This window comes from Homarus americanus, unplaced genomic scaffold (assembly GCF_018991925.1).
Source record: "Homarus americanus isolate GMGI-L3 unplaced genomic scaffold, GMGI_Hamer_2.0 scaffold23578, whole genome shotgun sequence".
NCBI classification, from domain to species: Eukaryota; Metazoa; Arthropoda; class Malacostraca; order Decapoda; family Nephropidae; genus Homarus; species Homarus americanus.
Genome location: NW_024733231.1, coordinates 6,520,113 through 6,532,486, shown reverse-complemented (window position 1 = coordinate 6,532,486; position 12,374 = coordinate 6,520,113). Strand labels below are relative to the sequence as shown.

The 12,374-nt window shown below is 44.4% G+C and overlaps 1 protein-coding gene across 7 annotated transcripts in view; it reads left to right on the top strand.

Annotated features, from left to right (window-relative positions):
• The window catches only part of LOC121869643 (sodium/potassium-transporting ATPase subunit alpha-like), a 168,550-nt gene that overhangs the window by 39,590 nt on the left and 116,586 nt on the right, over positions 1 to 12,374 (top strand). Inside the window, exon 1 of one of the 7 annotated variants that reach the window (XM_042371162.1) lies at positions 9,744 to 9,880. The exons of 5 other annotated variants lie outside the window; for them this stretch is intronic. In XM_042371162.1, coding sequence (XP_042227096.1) covers positions 9,857 to 9,880 — 24 coding nt within the window. In that variant the 5' untranslated portion in view covers positions 9,744 to 9,856. Of the gene's footprint in view, positions 1 to 9,743; positions 9,881 to 12,374 lie in introns of those variants that run through there. One more of the 7 variants, XM_042371165.1, reaches the window with a different exon arrangement.

Here is a 12,374-nt window from a genome sequence, read left to right as displayed (position 1 = left end):
GGTCGATTTTAGGGGTCAATTTGTTTTCTGTTTTTGTTGTTGTTATTGTTGTTGTTATTGACTTAAATTTTGCGCTCAAGACACTTAGGACACAGTGATGTACATCTGTAGGTGATAAGTACATTTAAAGTACAATCATAAATGAGGTAGTACATTTTATAAGGGAGTAACACAATGTACTCCACACACATTGTACTATAACTGATATGTTGAGTACACTTGTGGTGGTTAATGATGTACTCTACAAAGTGTACAATTAGCACAGATGAGAAGTACAATACATTACATCAGTGTGAGTTTATGTAGTACAAATGTAAGGGGTAATATGACTGGTTGACAGGTGGATGGATGACTGGTTGAGGGTGGATGGATGACTAGTTGAGGGTGGATGGGTGACTGGTTGACAGGTCGATGGATGACTGGCTGATAGAATGAATGAAGGAAGAAAGGAAGGAGGGAAGGATTGAGTAACAGAATGAAGAAATAACTAACACAATGAATGAATGGAGGAAGGAAGGAAAGAAGGATTGAGTAACAGAATGAATAACTAACACAATGAAGGAATGAATGAATGAAGGAAGGAAGGAAGGACGGAAGGAAGGAAGGAAGGAAGGAGAGGAATAATCACAGTAGCCCAGCATCCCAAAGGGGTCATAGGGCGATCAGCTGATTTGGATAAATAAATCAACTGTGACGTCACGAATGGGATTTTTGGCGCGCATCCTGCCAGGCCAACCAGACTCGTCTCTCTCTCTCTCTCTCTCTCTCTCTCTCTCTCTCTCTCTCTCTCTCTCTCTCTCTCATTCTTCTCTGTTTTTATGGCAATTTTCACCGGTTTTAGCTTCTCGTGGTTTTTTGCACGGACCAGCTTGGTTTTTCCGGGAAGCTTAGAGACGAGAGCTGTGGTAATTGTCTCAGTGGCGAGGAAGGACGACAGCTTGTGTTTAATTAAAGTTTTGCATTTGTCTTGTGTGACGATTGTGGTAGTGGTGGTAATTGGTGTTGTTGTTGGTGGTGGTGGTGGTGGTGGTTGTTGGTAATTGTTGTCGTTGTTGGTGGTTGTTGTTGTTGGTGGTGGTGGTAGTGGTGGTAATGGTTGCTGTTGTTGTTGGTGGTGGTGGTGGTGGTGGTAGTAATTGTTGTTATTGTTGGGGTGGTGGTGGTTGTTGTTGGTAATTGTTGTCGTTGTTGGTAGTTGTTGTTGGTGGTGGTGGTAGTAATGGTTGTTGTTGTTGTTGTTGGTGGTGGTGGTGGTTGTTGTTGTTGTTGTTGGTGGTGGTGGTTGTTGTTGTTGGTGGTGGTGGTGATGGTAATGGTTGTTGGTAGTGGTTGTTGTTGTTGTTGTTGATGTTCTGTTGGTTATTAGAGATGAGTTGAGATTATTAAGGTTATGGTTGTGAGTGAGTGAGTGAGTGAGTGAGTGAGTGAGTGAGTGAGAGTGAGAGTGTGTGAGAGTGAGAGTGTGTGAGAGTGAGAGTGTGTGAGAGTGAGAGTGTGAGAGTGAGAGTGTGAGACAGGTACCTTGATGAACACGGTACTATACCTTACTCACACAGGTAAAGGTGAACATTTCCCTTGTTAGTTAAAATGTGTAGATTAGCTCGGGCGACTATCTTAGACCTGAGGCATAAACAAACAGCAGAACTGAGGGGATTTAAGGCACTTTTGAAACACCCAACACAGTGCCAACTTAGACCAGGTACCAAGGTGCCATTTTGGAACAGGTACCACAGTGCCAGGTTGGGGGGTAAGTACCAAGAGGTAAAGTTAGAGGTGCAACTGCCAACGTAAGTACCATAGTGCCAATGTGGTACGGTATTTAGGGGTACTGGTGCCAAGGAGAGTACCAATATACTTAGTTGAGGTAGTAATAGGGTACTAGATGCCAAGCTGGGGCCATTGTAGGGAGGTACTAAGAGGGTGCCATCACGGCGAGACGAGGTGGGGCAGGTGCCAGGGTGCCACTCGCCAATGTCGCTAGGTAAAGGTGCCAACACCACCAAGACTCTGATACTTTCCTCCCTCCCTCCTCCTCCTCCTCCTCCTCCCTCCCTCCTCCTCCTCCCTCCCTCCTCCTCCTCCTCCCCCTCCTCCCTCCCTCTCTCCCTCCCTCCTCCCCTCCCTCCTCCTCCCTCCTTCCTTTTCACCCTCTCTCCTCCCTCCTGCCTTCCTCTCTCCCATCCCTCCGTCTTCCTTTCTCCCTCCTTTTCTTCACTCTCCTCTTTCTCCACCCTCCTCTTTCTCTCACCCCTCCTCTTTCTCCACTCCCTCCTCTCTCCTTTTTCTCCCTCTCCCTCCACGCCCCTTTCTTTCCCCCTTTCACTTCCTTCTTATATACTTCTTCCTTCTTCAATATTTCATCTTCTGTCTTCCCTCCTTAGGCTTCCTCCATCCATTCTCCTCACCCCCCCCTCCTTCAAGTCTCCCAAGTCTGTATTATTGTCTCTTTTGGGGGGAGGGGGAGGAAGGGAGAAAGGGGGAGACAATAAGGATAAGGGAGATAGAGGGGTGATAAGAAGATAAAGAGAGGGGACAGAGAGAAGATATAAAAGAGAGAGGGAGGAGAGAAAGAGGAAAATTGAAAGGAAGGGCGAGAGAAAAGGGAGGTGTTAAAGACAGACAGACAGACAGATAGGTAGAGAGACAGAGACAGACAGACAGACAGACAGAGACAGAGACAGACAGGTAGAGAGACAGAGACAGACAGACAGAGACAGAGACAGACAGACAGGTAGAGACAGAGACAGACAGACAGACAGACAGACAGAGACAGAGACAGACAGACAGGTAGAGAGACAGAGACAGACAGATAGGTAGAGAGACAGAGACAGACAGATAGGTAGAGAGACAGAGACAGAGACAGACAGACAGAGGTGAAAGAGACCATGCCAGCCCTCGCCCGTGTTACACTTGTCTGGGCCCCTTCACCTCCCCTCGCGCTTATCAGTATACAGGTGTGAGAGAGAGAGAGAGAGAGAGGGGTACATAGATAGGCACACACACATGAACAAATATACACACACACACACACACACACACTAAAACAAAACACGACGATAAAACTTAAGGAAAATGAACAAAGTTTTATTTTTAGAACTGTGTCTACTGAACCACTTGTGTGGGTGTGGGCTGTCTCTCTCCTCCTCCTCCTCCTCCTCCTCCACCATCTAAATAACTCAGTAATATATATCTCATTAATTATCGTTTTGTTTAAGGGATTTTAGGGAGAGTGTTTTAAGGATTTTAGGGGGTTAAGGGATTTTAGGGAGCGTTTAAGGGATTTTAGGGAGCGTTTAAGGGATTTTAGGGAGCGTTTAAGGGGTTTTTAGGGAACGTTTAAGGAATTTTAGGGAGCGTTTAAGGGATTTTGGGAAGAATATTATCAGCCAGTTCATTATAACATCACCCGCCATCATGATAACGAAGATAACGTAATTTTATGATGTCGTTATATTAAAAAAAAAGTTATATGCTTCTTGAGGCGCTAGTTAAGCCGCGTCGTCATATCATGTGAGGTGGTAAAACGGGGGATTTATAGTATATTAGCTATTTTTTGGCCCTCTGTAGGTGTTGTGGTAGGAAATAATGGGTGTAAGGTGAGAATAAATGGGTGAATGGAGAGGATAATGGTTATATGGGAGGATATAATGGGTACAGGATAATGGGTTAATGGGAGGATATAATGGGTACAGGATAATGGGTTAATGGGAGGATATAATGGGTACAGGATAATGGGTTAATGGGAGGATATAATGGGTACAGGATAATGGGTTAATGGGAGGATATAATGGGTACAGGATAATGGGTTAATGGGAGGATATAATGGGTACAGGATAATGGGTTAATGGGAGGATAGAGTAAATGGATGTATGGGGGTAAGGATAATGGTTATATGGGGCAGGATTTGTGTGTGGGAGGAGAGGAGAGTGGAGTTAGTGGCACAGTGCCAAGGGGATCTATTGTGATCCTTTATGGCACCTCGATGGCACTGCTGAGGCAACAACATGCAAGAGTGAGAGTGAGTGAGGAGGGAAAGTGAGAGTGAGAGAGGAGGGAAAGTGAGAGTGAGAGAGGAGGGAAAGTGAGAGTGAGAGAGGAGGGGGAGAAGTGAGGTGAGAGAGGGGGAAGAGTGAGAGTGAAAGGGGAGGGGGAGAGTGAGAGTGAGAGAGGGAGGGAAGAGGTGAGGTGAGAGAGGAGGGAGAATTGAGGTGGGGGGAGGAGAGTGAGGTGAAAGAGTGAGGTGGTGGGGAGGGAGAAAGTGAGAGTGGGGAGGAGGGAGAGAAGTGAGGTGAGAGAGGAGGAGAGTGAGGTGAGTGGGGGGAGGGGGAGTGGGGTGAGAGGAGGGAGGGAAAGTGAGGTGAGAGGGAGGAGAAGTGAGGTGAGAGAGAGGGAGAGTGAGGTGAGAGGAGGGAGGGAAAGTGAGAGTGAGAGAGGGAGGGAGAGAGTGGGTGTAAGGAGAGGGAGGAAGGTGAGGTGAGAGAGGGAGGAGGTGAGGAATGAAGGGGAGGTGGGGGTGGTGAGGGAGGGGGAGGTGAGGTGGGGAGAGGGGAGTGAGGTGAGTGAGGGAGGGAAAATTGAGGTGAGAGAGGGAGGGAAAGTGAGGTGGTGAGGGAGAGTGAGAGTGAGTGAGGGAGGGGAGAAGTGAGGTGAGAGGAGGGAAAGTGAGAGTGAGAGAGGAGGGAAAGTGAGAGTGAGTGAGGAGGGAAGTGAGAGTGAGTGAGGAGGGAAAGTGAGAGTGAGAGAGGAGGGAAAGTGAGAGTGAGAGAGGAGGGAAAAGGGAGTGGCAGGGAGGGAGAGGAGGAAAGAGGGAAAATGGGATAGGAAGGAGAGAAAGAATAAAGGGGGGAAGAAGGACTGAAAGAGAGAGATGGAGAGAGAGACTGAGAGATAGAGAGAGCTGATAGAGACAAAGACAGAGAGAAAGAGGAGAATAGACAGATAGATAAACAGATAGATAGATAGATAGACACAATTAACACTACTAATCATTAATGACTGGTAATTAGAGTTAATACCCCTATAATTAATTACGACTCGGAGGGTAGTTAAGTGTAATTAATTTTGGTGAAGGCGACACTGTTATCTGTTGGTATGGCGACGAAAATCTGTCTCGAAGATCGGTGGCTGGGAGGGAAATCTGTCTCGAAGATCATTTGTTAGGGAAAATCTGTCTTTAAAAATCAGCTGTTTTTTTCTGCCTCGTCATTGTTGACCTTGAGACAGCTGCTCATGTTTACATCATATCAGCTGACTAGGTAGACCTCACACTACCACTCACCTGACTACTACTACCCTGGTTATGAAACACCTTTACCTTTACCTTAACCTAACCTAAAAGTACCTAATCTAACCTTTACATTAACCTAATCTAAACTACCCTAACCTAGTTTAACTTAAAAATGCCTCTACCCTACCCTAACCTACCCTAACCCCGCCCAAAGTAGCGTTAGGGTGGTTAATCTTCATGTGATATTAACTGGGGTGCCTAATCTTCACGTAATACCATACCTGATAATATTTGTCATCCTGGGGCCTCATTTCATTATCTCCACCTCTTCCATCTCTTCCTCCTCCTCTTCCATCTCTTCCTCCACCTCTTCCATCTCTTCCTCCACCTCTTCCATCTCTTCCTCCACCTCTTCCATCTCTTCCTCCTCCTCTTCCATCTCTTCCTCCACCTCTTCCATCTCTTCCTCCACCTCTTCCATCTCTTCCTCCTCCTCTTCCATCTCTTCCTCCACCTCTTCCATCTCTTCCTCCACCTCTTCCATCTCTTCCTCCTCCTCTTCCATCTCTTCCTCCACCTCTTCCATCTCTTCCTCCTCCTCTTCCATCTCTTCCTCCACCTCTTCCATCTCTTCCTCCTCCTCTTCCATCTCTTCCTCCTCCTCTTCTCTTGCCCCTCTCTCCTCCCCCGACCCTTCCTCACCCTCCTTCACTCTCCACATTCTTTCCTGCCGTGAGAAACGCCTTACAGAACACACCTGGGCTGGTTGGGTAGAGGGGAGAAGAGGGGAGGGGAGAGGAGGGGAGAGGAGGGGAGAAGGGGGGAGGGGAGAGGAGGGGAGAAGAGGGGAGGATGTTGAGATGTGGGTATGAAATCAACTTGGAGTGGCGAGGGAAGATGGAGGAAGAGGATGGGAGAGGAGGAGGACTCCCTCTTTCCTCCTCCTCCTTCTATCACTCTTCTTCATTCCCCCTCCTCTATTCTCTCTTTCTCTCTTCCTCCTTCTCCTATTCTCTCCTCTCCTCCCACTCCCTTCCTCCCTATCCTCTCTCTTTCTCTCTTCCTCCTTCTCTTATTCTCTCCTCTCCTCCCACTCCCTTCCTCCCTATCCTCTCTCTTTCTCTCTTCCTCCTTCTCTTATTCTCTCCTCTCCTCCCTCTCCCTTCCTCTTTCTTTCTCTCTTCCTCCTTCTTCTCTTATTCTCTCCTCTTCTACCCCTCTCCCTCCCTCCTTATCCTCTCTCTCTCTCCACTCCTCACCCTCCCACCTCCCCCCTCTCACTTCCCCTCTCCCTCTCACTACACCAGAGGCGGTCTTCCCTCTCCCTCACCATTGTTCCCTTCCGCCGTTGTTATTGTTCTCTTCCTCCTTTGTTCTTCTTCTCTTCCTCTTTGTTCTTCCTGTTCTCTCAAGACCTGACCTTTTGTTCTTCTGTTCTCCTTTGACCTTCTTGTCTCCACCGTTTAATGATTCTACTTTAGGTATTTTGTTTAGAGGATTTTATATACGCCTGTTGGATAGTTCTCTTTCTTTTTTCTTTCTTTCTTTCTTTCTTTCCTCTCTCTTTCAATTCACGTTTTGTTCCAGTTATATCCACATTATCGTCTCTTCTTCTTCTTCTTCTTCTTCTTCTTATTATTATTATTATTATTATTATTATATTTTCACTTCTATGTTAATCGTATAAGATCCATCATCAAAGGTAAACAAAGTATTCGCGAGCTTTTTACACCCATGACGTCATATGCAAGAGGATTGCGATCAACCAATCACATAGCTCGCTTGATCTGGGGAGAGCCAATAAGGATTAAGGAGGAAGGACCCGCTGCGTTTCTCGTTTGATTTTGTTAAGGCAATGAGCTGGTACTGGAGGTGTGCCGCCGTGTGGTTAGAGTCATTATTCGTATGGTTAGGGTAGGTTAGTGGCATTATTTGTATGGTTAAGTTAGGTTAGTGGCACCAACCCTGCACCATACACAAGGTTAGTGGCACCATACACAAGGTTAGTGGCACCATACACAAAGTTAATGGCACCATACACAAGGTTAGTGGCACCATACACAAGGTTAGTGGCACCATACACAAGGTTAGCTGGCACCATACACAAGGTTAGTGGCACCATACACAAGTACACAAAGGTTAGTGGGTTAGTGGCACCATTTACAGTGTTAGCACCATACACCATACACAAGGTTAGTGGCACCATACACAAGTTTAGTGGCAATCATACACAAGGTTAGTGGCACCATACACAAGGTTAGTAGTGTGCACCAGGCCTGCTGCACCATTAGTGGCTGGTTAGTGGCATTCACCATACACAAGTTAGTGGCACCATACACAAGGTTAGTGGCACCATACACAAGGTTACGGCACCATACACAAGGTTAGTGGCACCATACACAAGGTTAGTGGCACCATACACAAGGTTAGTGGCACCATACACAAGGTTAGTGGCAACATACACAAGGTTAGTGGCACCATACACAAGGTTAGTGGCACCATACACAAGGTTAGTGGCACCATACACAAGTTTAGTGGCATCATACACAAGGTTAGTGGCACCATACACAAGTTTAGTGGCACCAGGCCTGCTGCACCATCTGTGTGGCATTCGGCGGCTATACAGGAGACATGGTATTTTAGGGACCAGCTCCACCAGTTTCCTACCCCGTGTTTATTTCTATGGTGGCGTTCGTAGGCCAAAGTCGGATTCATCTGGATTCATGGAGACTGAGTGCATTTATTTTTGTTTTGTAACTTTTTGATTAATCCTGATGTTAATAATGTTTGTTTGTGTTTGTGTGTTTTGTTATGTTTTTTTCATAGTTTGTGAATATAAAATTGAGCTAAAGAGACTGAGTCAAGTTGTTTTTTTGTAACCTTGTGATTAACTAATACATGGATAGAATATTTTCTGGTGTGTATAATGTTTTTTTTTGATGTTTGTGTTTAGTCTTGCGTGTTTTTTATAATTTGTGAATGGGAAATTATGCCATATATTTACTTGTATTTCACTATATTTGTTATATTTCACTATATTTGTGTTATATTTCAGTATATTTGTGTTATATTTCAGTATATTTGTGTTATATTGCGTATGATCACTTGTTTGTAGCCTACTATACACCTCTCTCTCTCTCTCTCTCTCTCTCTCTCTAACCTAACACTAATCTAACCCTAACTTAAGGTATAAGTTACATAAGTAAGGTTTAAGTGAGTAATCAGTAGTCATAAGTAAGGTTTAGGTAAGACATGAATTAGGTACTAGTGTATAAGTGAAGTGTACTAGTGTATAAGTGAGGTGTACTAGTGTATAAGTGAAGTGTACTAGTGTATAAGTGAAGTGTACTAGTGTATAAGTGAAGTGTACTAGTGTATAAGTGAGGTGTACTAGTGTATAAGTGAAGTGTACTAGTGTATAAGTGAGGTGTACTAGTGTATAAGTGAAGTGTACTAGTGTATAAGTGAAGTGTACTAGTGTATAAGTGAAGTGTACTAGTGTATAAGTGAGGTGTACTAGTGTATAAGTGAAGTGTACTAGTGTATAAGTGAGGTGTACTAGTGTATAAGTGAAGTGTACTAGTGTATAAGTGAAGTGTACTAGTGTATAAGTGAAGTGTACTAGTGTATAAGTGAAGTGTACTAGTGTATAAGTGAAGTGTACTAGTGTATAAGTGAAGTGTACTAGTGTATAGTGTACTAGTGTATAAGTGAAGTACTAGTGTGACTAGTGTATAAGTGAGGTGTACTAGTGTACTAGTGTATAAGTGAGTGTACTAGTGTATATGAAGTGTACTAGTGTATAAGTGAAGTGTACTAGTGTATAAGTGAAGTGTACTAGTGTATAAGTGAAGTGTACTAGTGTATAAGTGAGGTGTACTAGTGTATAAGTGAAGTGTACTAGTGTATAAGTGAAGTGTACTAGTGTATAAGTGAAGTGTACTAGTGTATAAGTGAGGTGTACTAGTGTATAAGTGAAGTGTACTAGTGTATAAGTGAGGTGTACTAGTGTATAAGTGAAGTGTACTAGTGTATAAGTGAAGTGTACTAGTGTATAAGTGAGGTGTACTAGTGTATAAGTGAAGTGTACTAGTGTATAAGTGAAGTGTACTAGTGTATAAGTGAAGTGTATAAGTAAGGGAAACACCCAAACGTCACTTGCTTGTGGGGGGGGGGGTTGGCGTAAGAACTGTTAAGAATTCTGGTCACTTTGCCAAGATTAACTAATACTGCTACTGCTGCTATTACTTCTTCTGCTACTATTACTATTACTATTATACTATTGTTACAACAAGAACTACTACTACTACCACCACCACTGCCCCTCCTCCCCCCCATTTACACTTCCCTCACCCCCACCCCCTCTCCCTACCACCACCACCACATCGGGCAAGCGGGCAAGAGAGACTGTGGGCAAGGTGTGGAGGCGGTGTGAATCTATTCTTAAAATCCCTTAACTCGTCGTAGTTAAAATATAGATAGAAGTTTAGTTTGGAGGAAGCCGGTGGTGGGAGTGGACACGGGAAACAGTGAGAGTTAAGTAGTGTCTTGGGAGGACCCACAACAACCACAACTACTACCACTACTACTACCACTACTACCACCACTGCTACCACTACCCTTACCGCCATGCCTAGTGTACCAGACCCGCAGGTAATATTAGGATTTTTTTTATAGGGAAAAATATACTGATGTTTGTTATATATTAACGTAGGACGAATTACAACCATAAGGAAAAACACGTAAATTTGTGGGGGGGGGAGGGGGTGTTTGGTGGGGGGAGGGGGTGTTGGTGGGGGAGGGGTGTTTGGGGGGAGGGGGTGTGGTGGGGGAGGGGTGTTGGTGGGTGGGGGGGAGGGGGTGTTGGTGGGGGGGTTTGGTGGGGGAGGGGGGTGTTTTGGTGGGGGGAGGGGGTGTTTTGGTGGGGGGGGGTGTTTAGTGGGGGAGGGGGTGTTTGGTGGGGGGAGGGGGGGTGTTTAGTCACCTATGAGTGAAAATAAAAACATTCCATCAGACCTGTTTTTTTTATATGTCTATTTATGTCTTAATGTATGACTAAACTTAACCTAACCTAACCACGAGATTAAAACACATTAAACTGTGTCTCTGTCTTTATTATAGTGAAGAAGACTAGGCGGTTAAAACACAATAAAACACCGTGTTTTGGGGGTGTTTTTTTCACACCTTGGATATAAAACATAATTTGTCTAGTGTAACGTCTTAAGCCCATGAAGACATGTATGTATGTATGTATGCATCTGTATCTATCTATCTATCTTCTATATATTTGTCTATCTATCTATATATCTATCTATCTATTCATTTTTCCATCTGTCTATCCATCTATCTATCTATCTATCTAGTCACCGTATCTGTCTATCGAAGTAACTGTCTTTTATCTATCCTATTTATACATCTGTCTATATATATATATACCGACTGCTGCGGTGCTACCTGACCATTAGTAGGGTCATTACCTAATACCTGACCATTAGTAGGGTCATTACCTAATACCTGACCACATTAGTAGGGTCATTACCTACCTGACCATTAGTAGGGTCATTACCTAATACCTGACCATTAGTAGGGTCATTACCTTTATACCTGACCATTAGTAGGGCTACATTTTATACCTGACCATTAGTAGGGTCATTACCTTTATAACGAATTATTAGTAGGTTAGCTACTCTATCATCTAATTATTAGGACCTGGTCTCACCCTCCTCTGTATATATACACCTTGTTTTGTACTTCTCCTTAGTCTGTCCTCACCCCTGAAGATGTGAATTACACGAAGGCGCTTGGGAACTTCGTGTTTTCTTCTTTCCTTGTGGTTATCAACATATACCTAGATCACGCACACCTACAGTGATTTACTTGCATATATATATATATATATATATATATATATATATATATATATATATATATATATATATATATATATATATATATATATATATATATATCTTTCTATCTATATCTGTCTATTTGTCTGTCTAGCAGTCTGTTAACGTCTGTCGTGTCTTGTCTATTTGTACAACATGTATCCAATAGGAAATTGGGACAGATAAACAGACAGACAGACAGACAGATCATTACCATCACCCCCCGCTATGTCTATTTCTGTGTCGTCTGTCTGTCCCTCTGTCTGTCTGTCTGTCTGCCGTGTCGTATGTCATCCTTTCACAAAAGCTGTGGGACGTGGTGAGGGGGGAGGGTGCACTTCGGATTTCTCTCCTTGTGTCTGTCTGTTTACCTGCCTACCTACCTGTGACGGTTAGGTTAGGTTCGGTTAAGACAAAATTAACTTACCTGTCAGCCAGACTCTTATCTGTCGGCTTACCCCTTACCTGTCAGCCAGCCCCTTACCTGTCAGCTAGCCCCTTACCTGTCACCCTTACCTGTCAGGTTAGCACTAGTTTTATAGGTCAGTCATACATATGGATCTGTAGAGAGAGTTGTTGGTGACGTGTGTGTGTGTGTGTGTGTTGCAAGAATAATTAATTAGGACACTATGCAACAAACATCATCATAGTTGCAATATATCTAGTGTGGCTTTAGTATTGATATATATTCCGAGTTATGCAATTGCAAGTGAATATTGTTTGTTGATTTTGCAAGACGTAAATTAAACCAGAGTACACAATGCAACAAAAAAATCTTGATTACAATTACCCTGTGGCCTGAGTACTAACATCTACCTACTCTTTGCAATTGCATGAGTTCGTGAAACTGCAAGATAATATTCGTTTGTGGCAATGTAGGAAATTACATGACAGAACACCATGCAATAATCACGTCCGATGTTGCAATTACCCCGTAGCCTTAAGACTAACACCCACTTCGTCCTAGCATCTGCATAATCGGGACGTGCAGTTGCAAGAGAAACGAGTTATAGCCTTAATTCCTAAAAGACAGAGAGGTGTTTGTTGTGTGTGCCAGGCAGGGAGGGGGGAGGGGCTGTAAGGGGCACACCATGCATCATGCAGGAGGGTGAACGCTGCCTGATTTGGGGGAGAGATGGGGAGGGGGTGGGAGATGGGAGGGGTGGGAGATGGGGAGGGGTGGGGTGGGGAGATGGGGGAGGGGAGGGGCTGGTGGGGAGATGTGGGGAGGGGAGGGGGGAGGATGGGGAGGGGTGGGT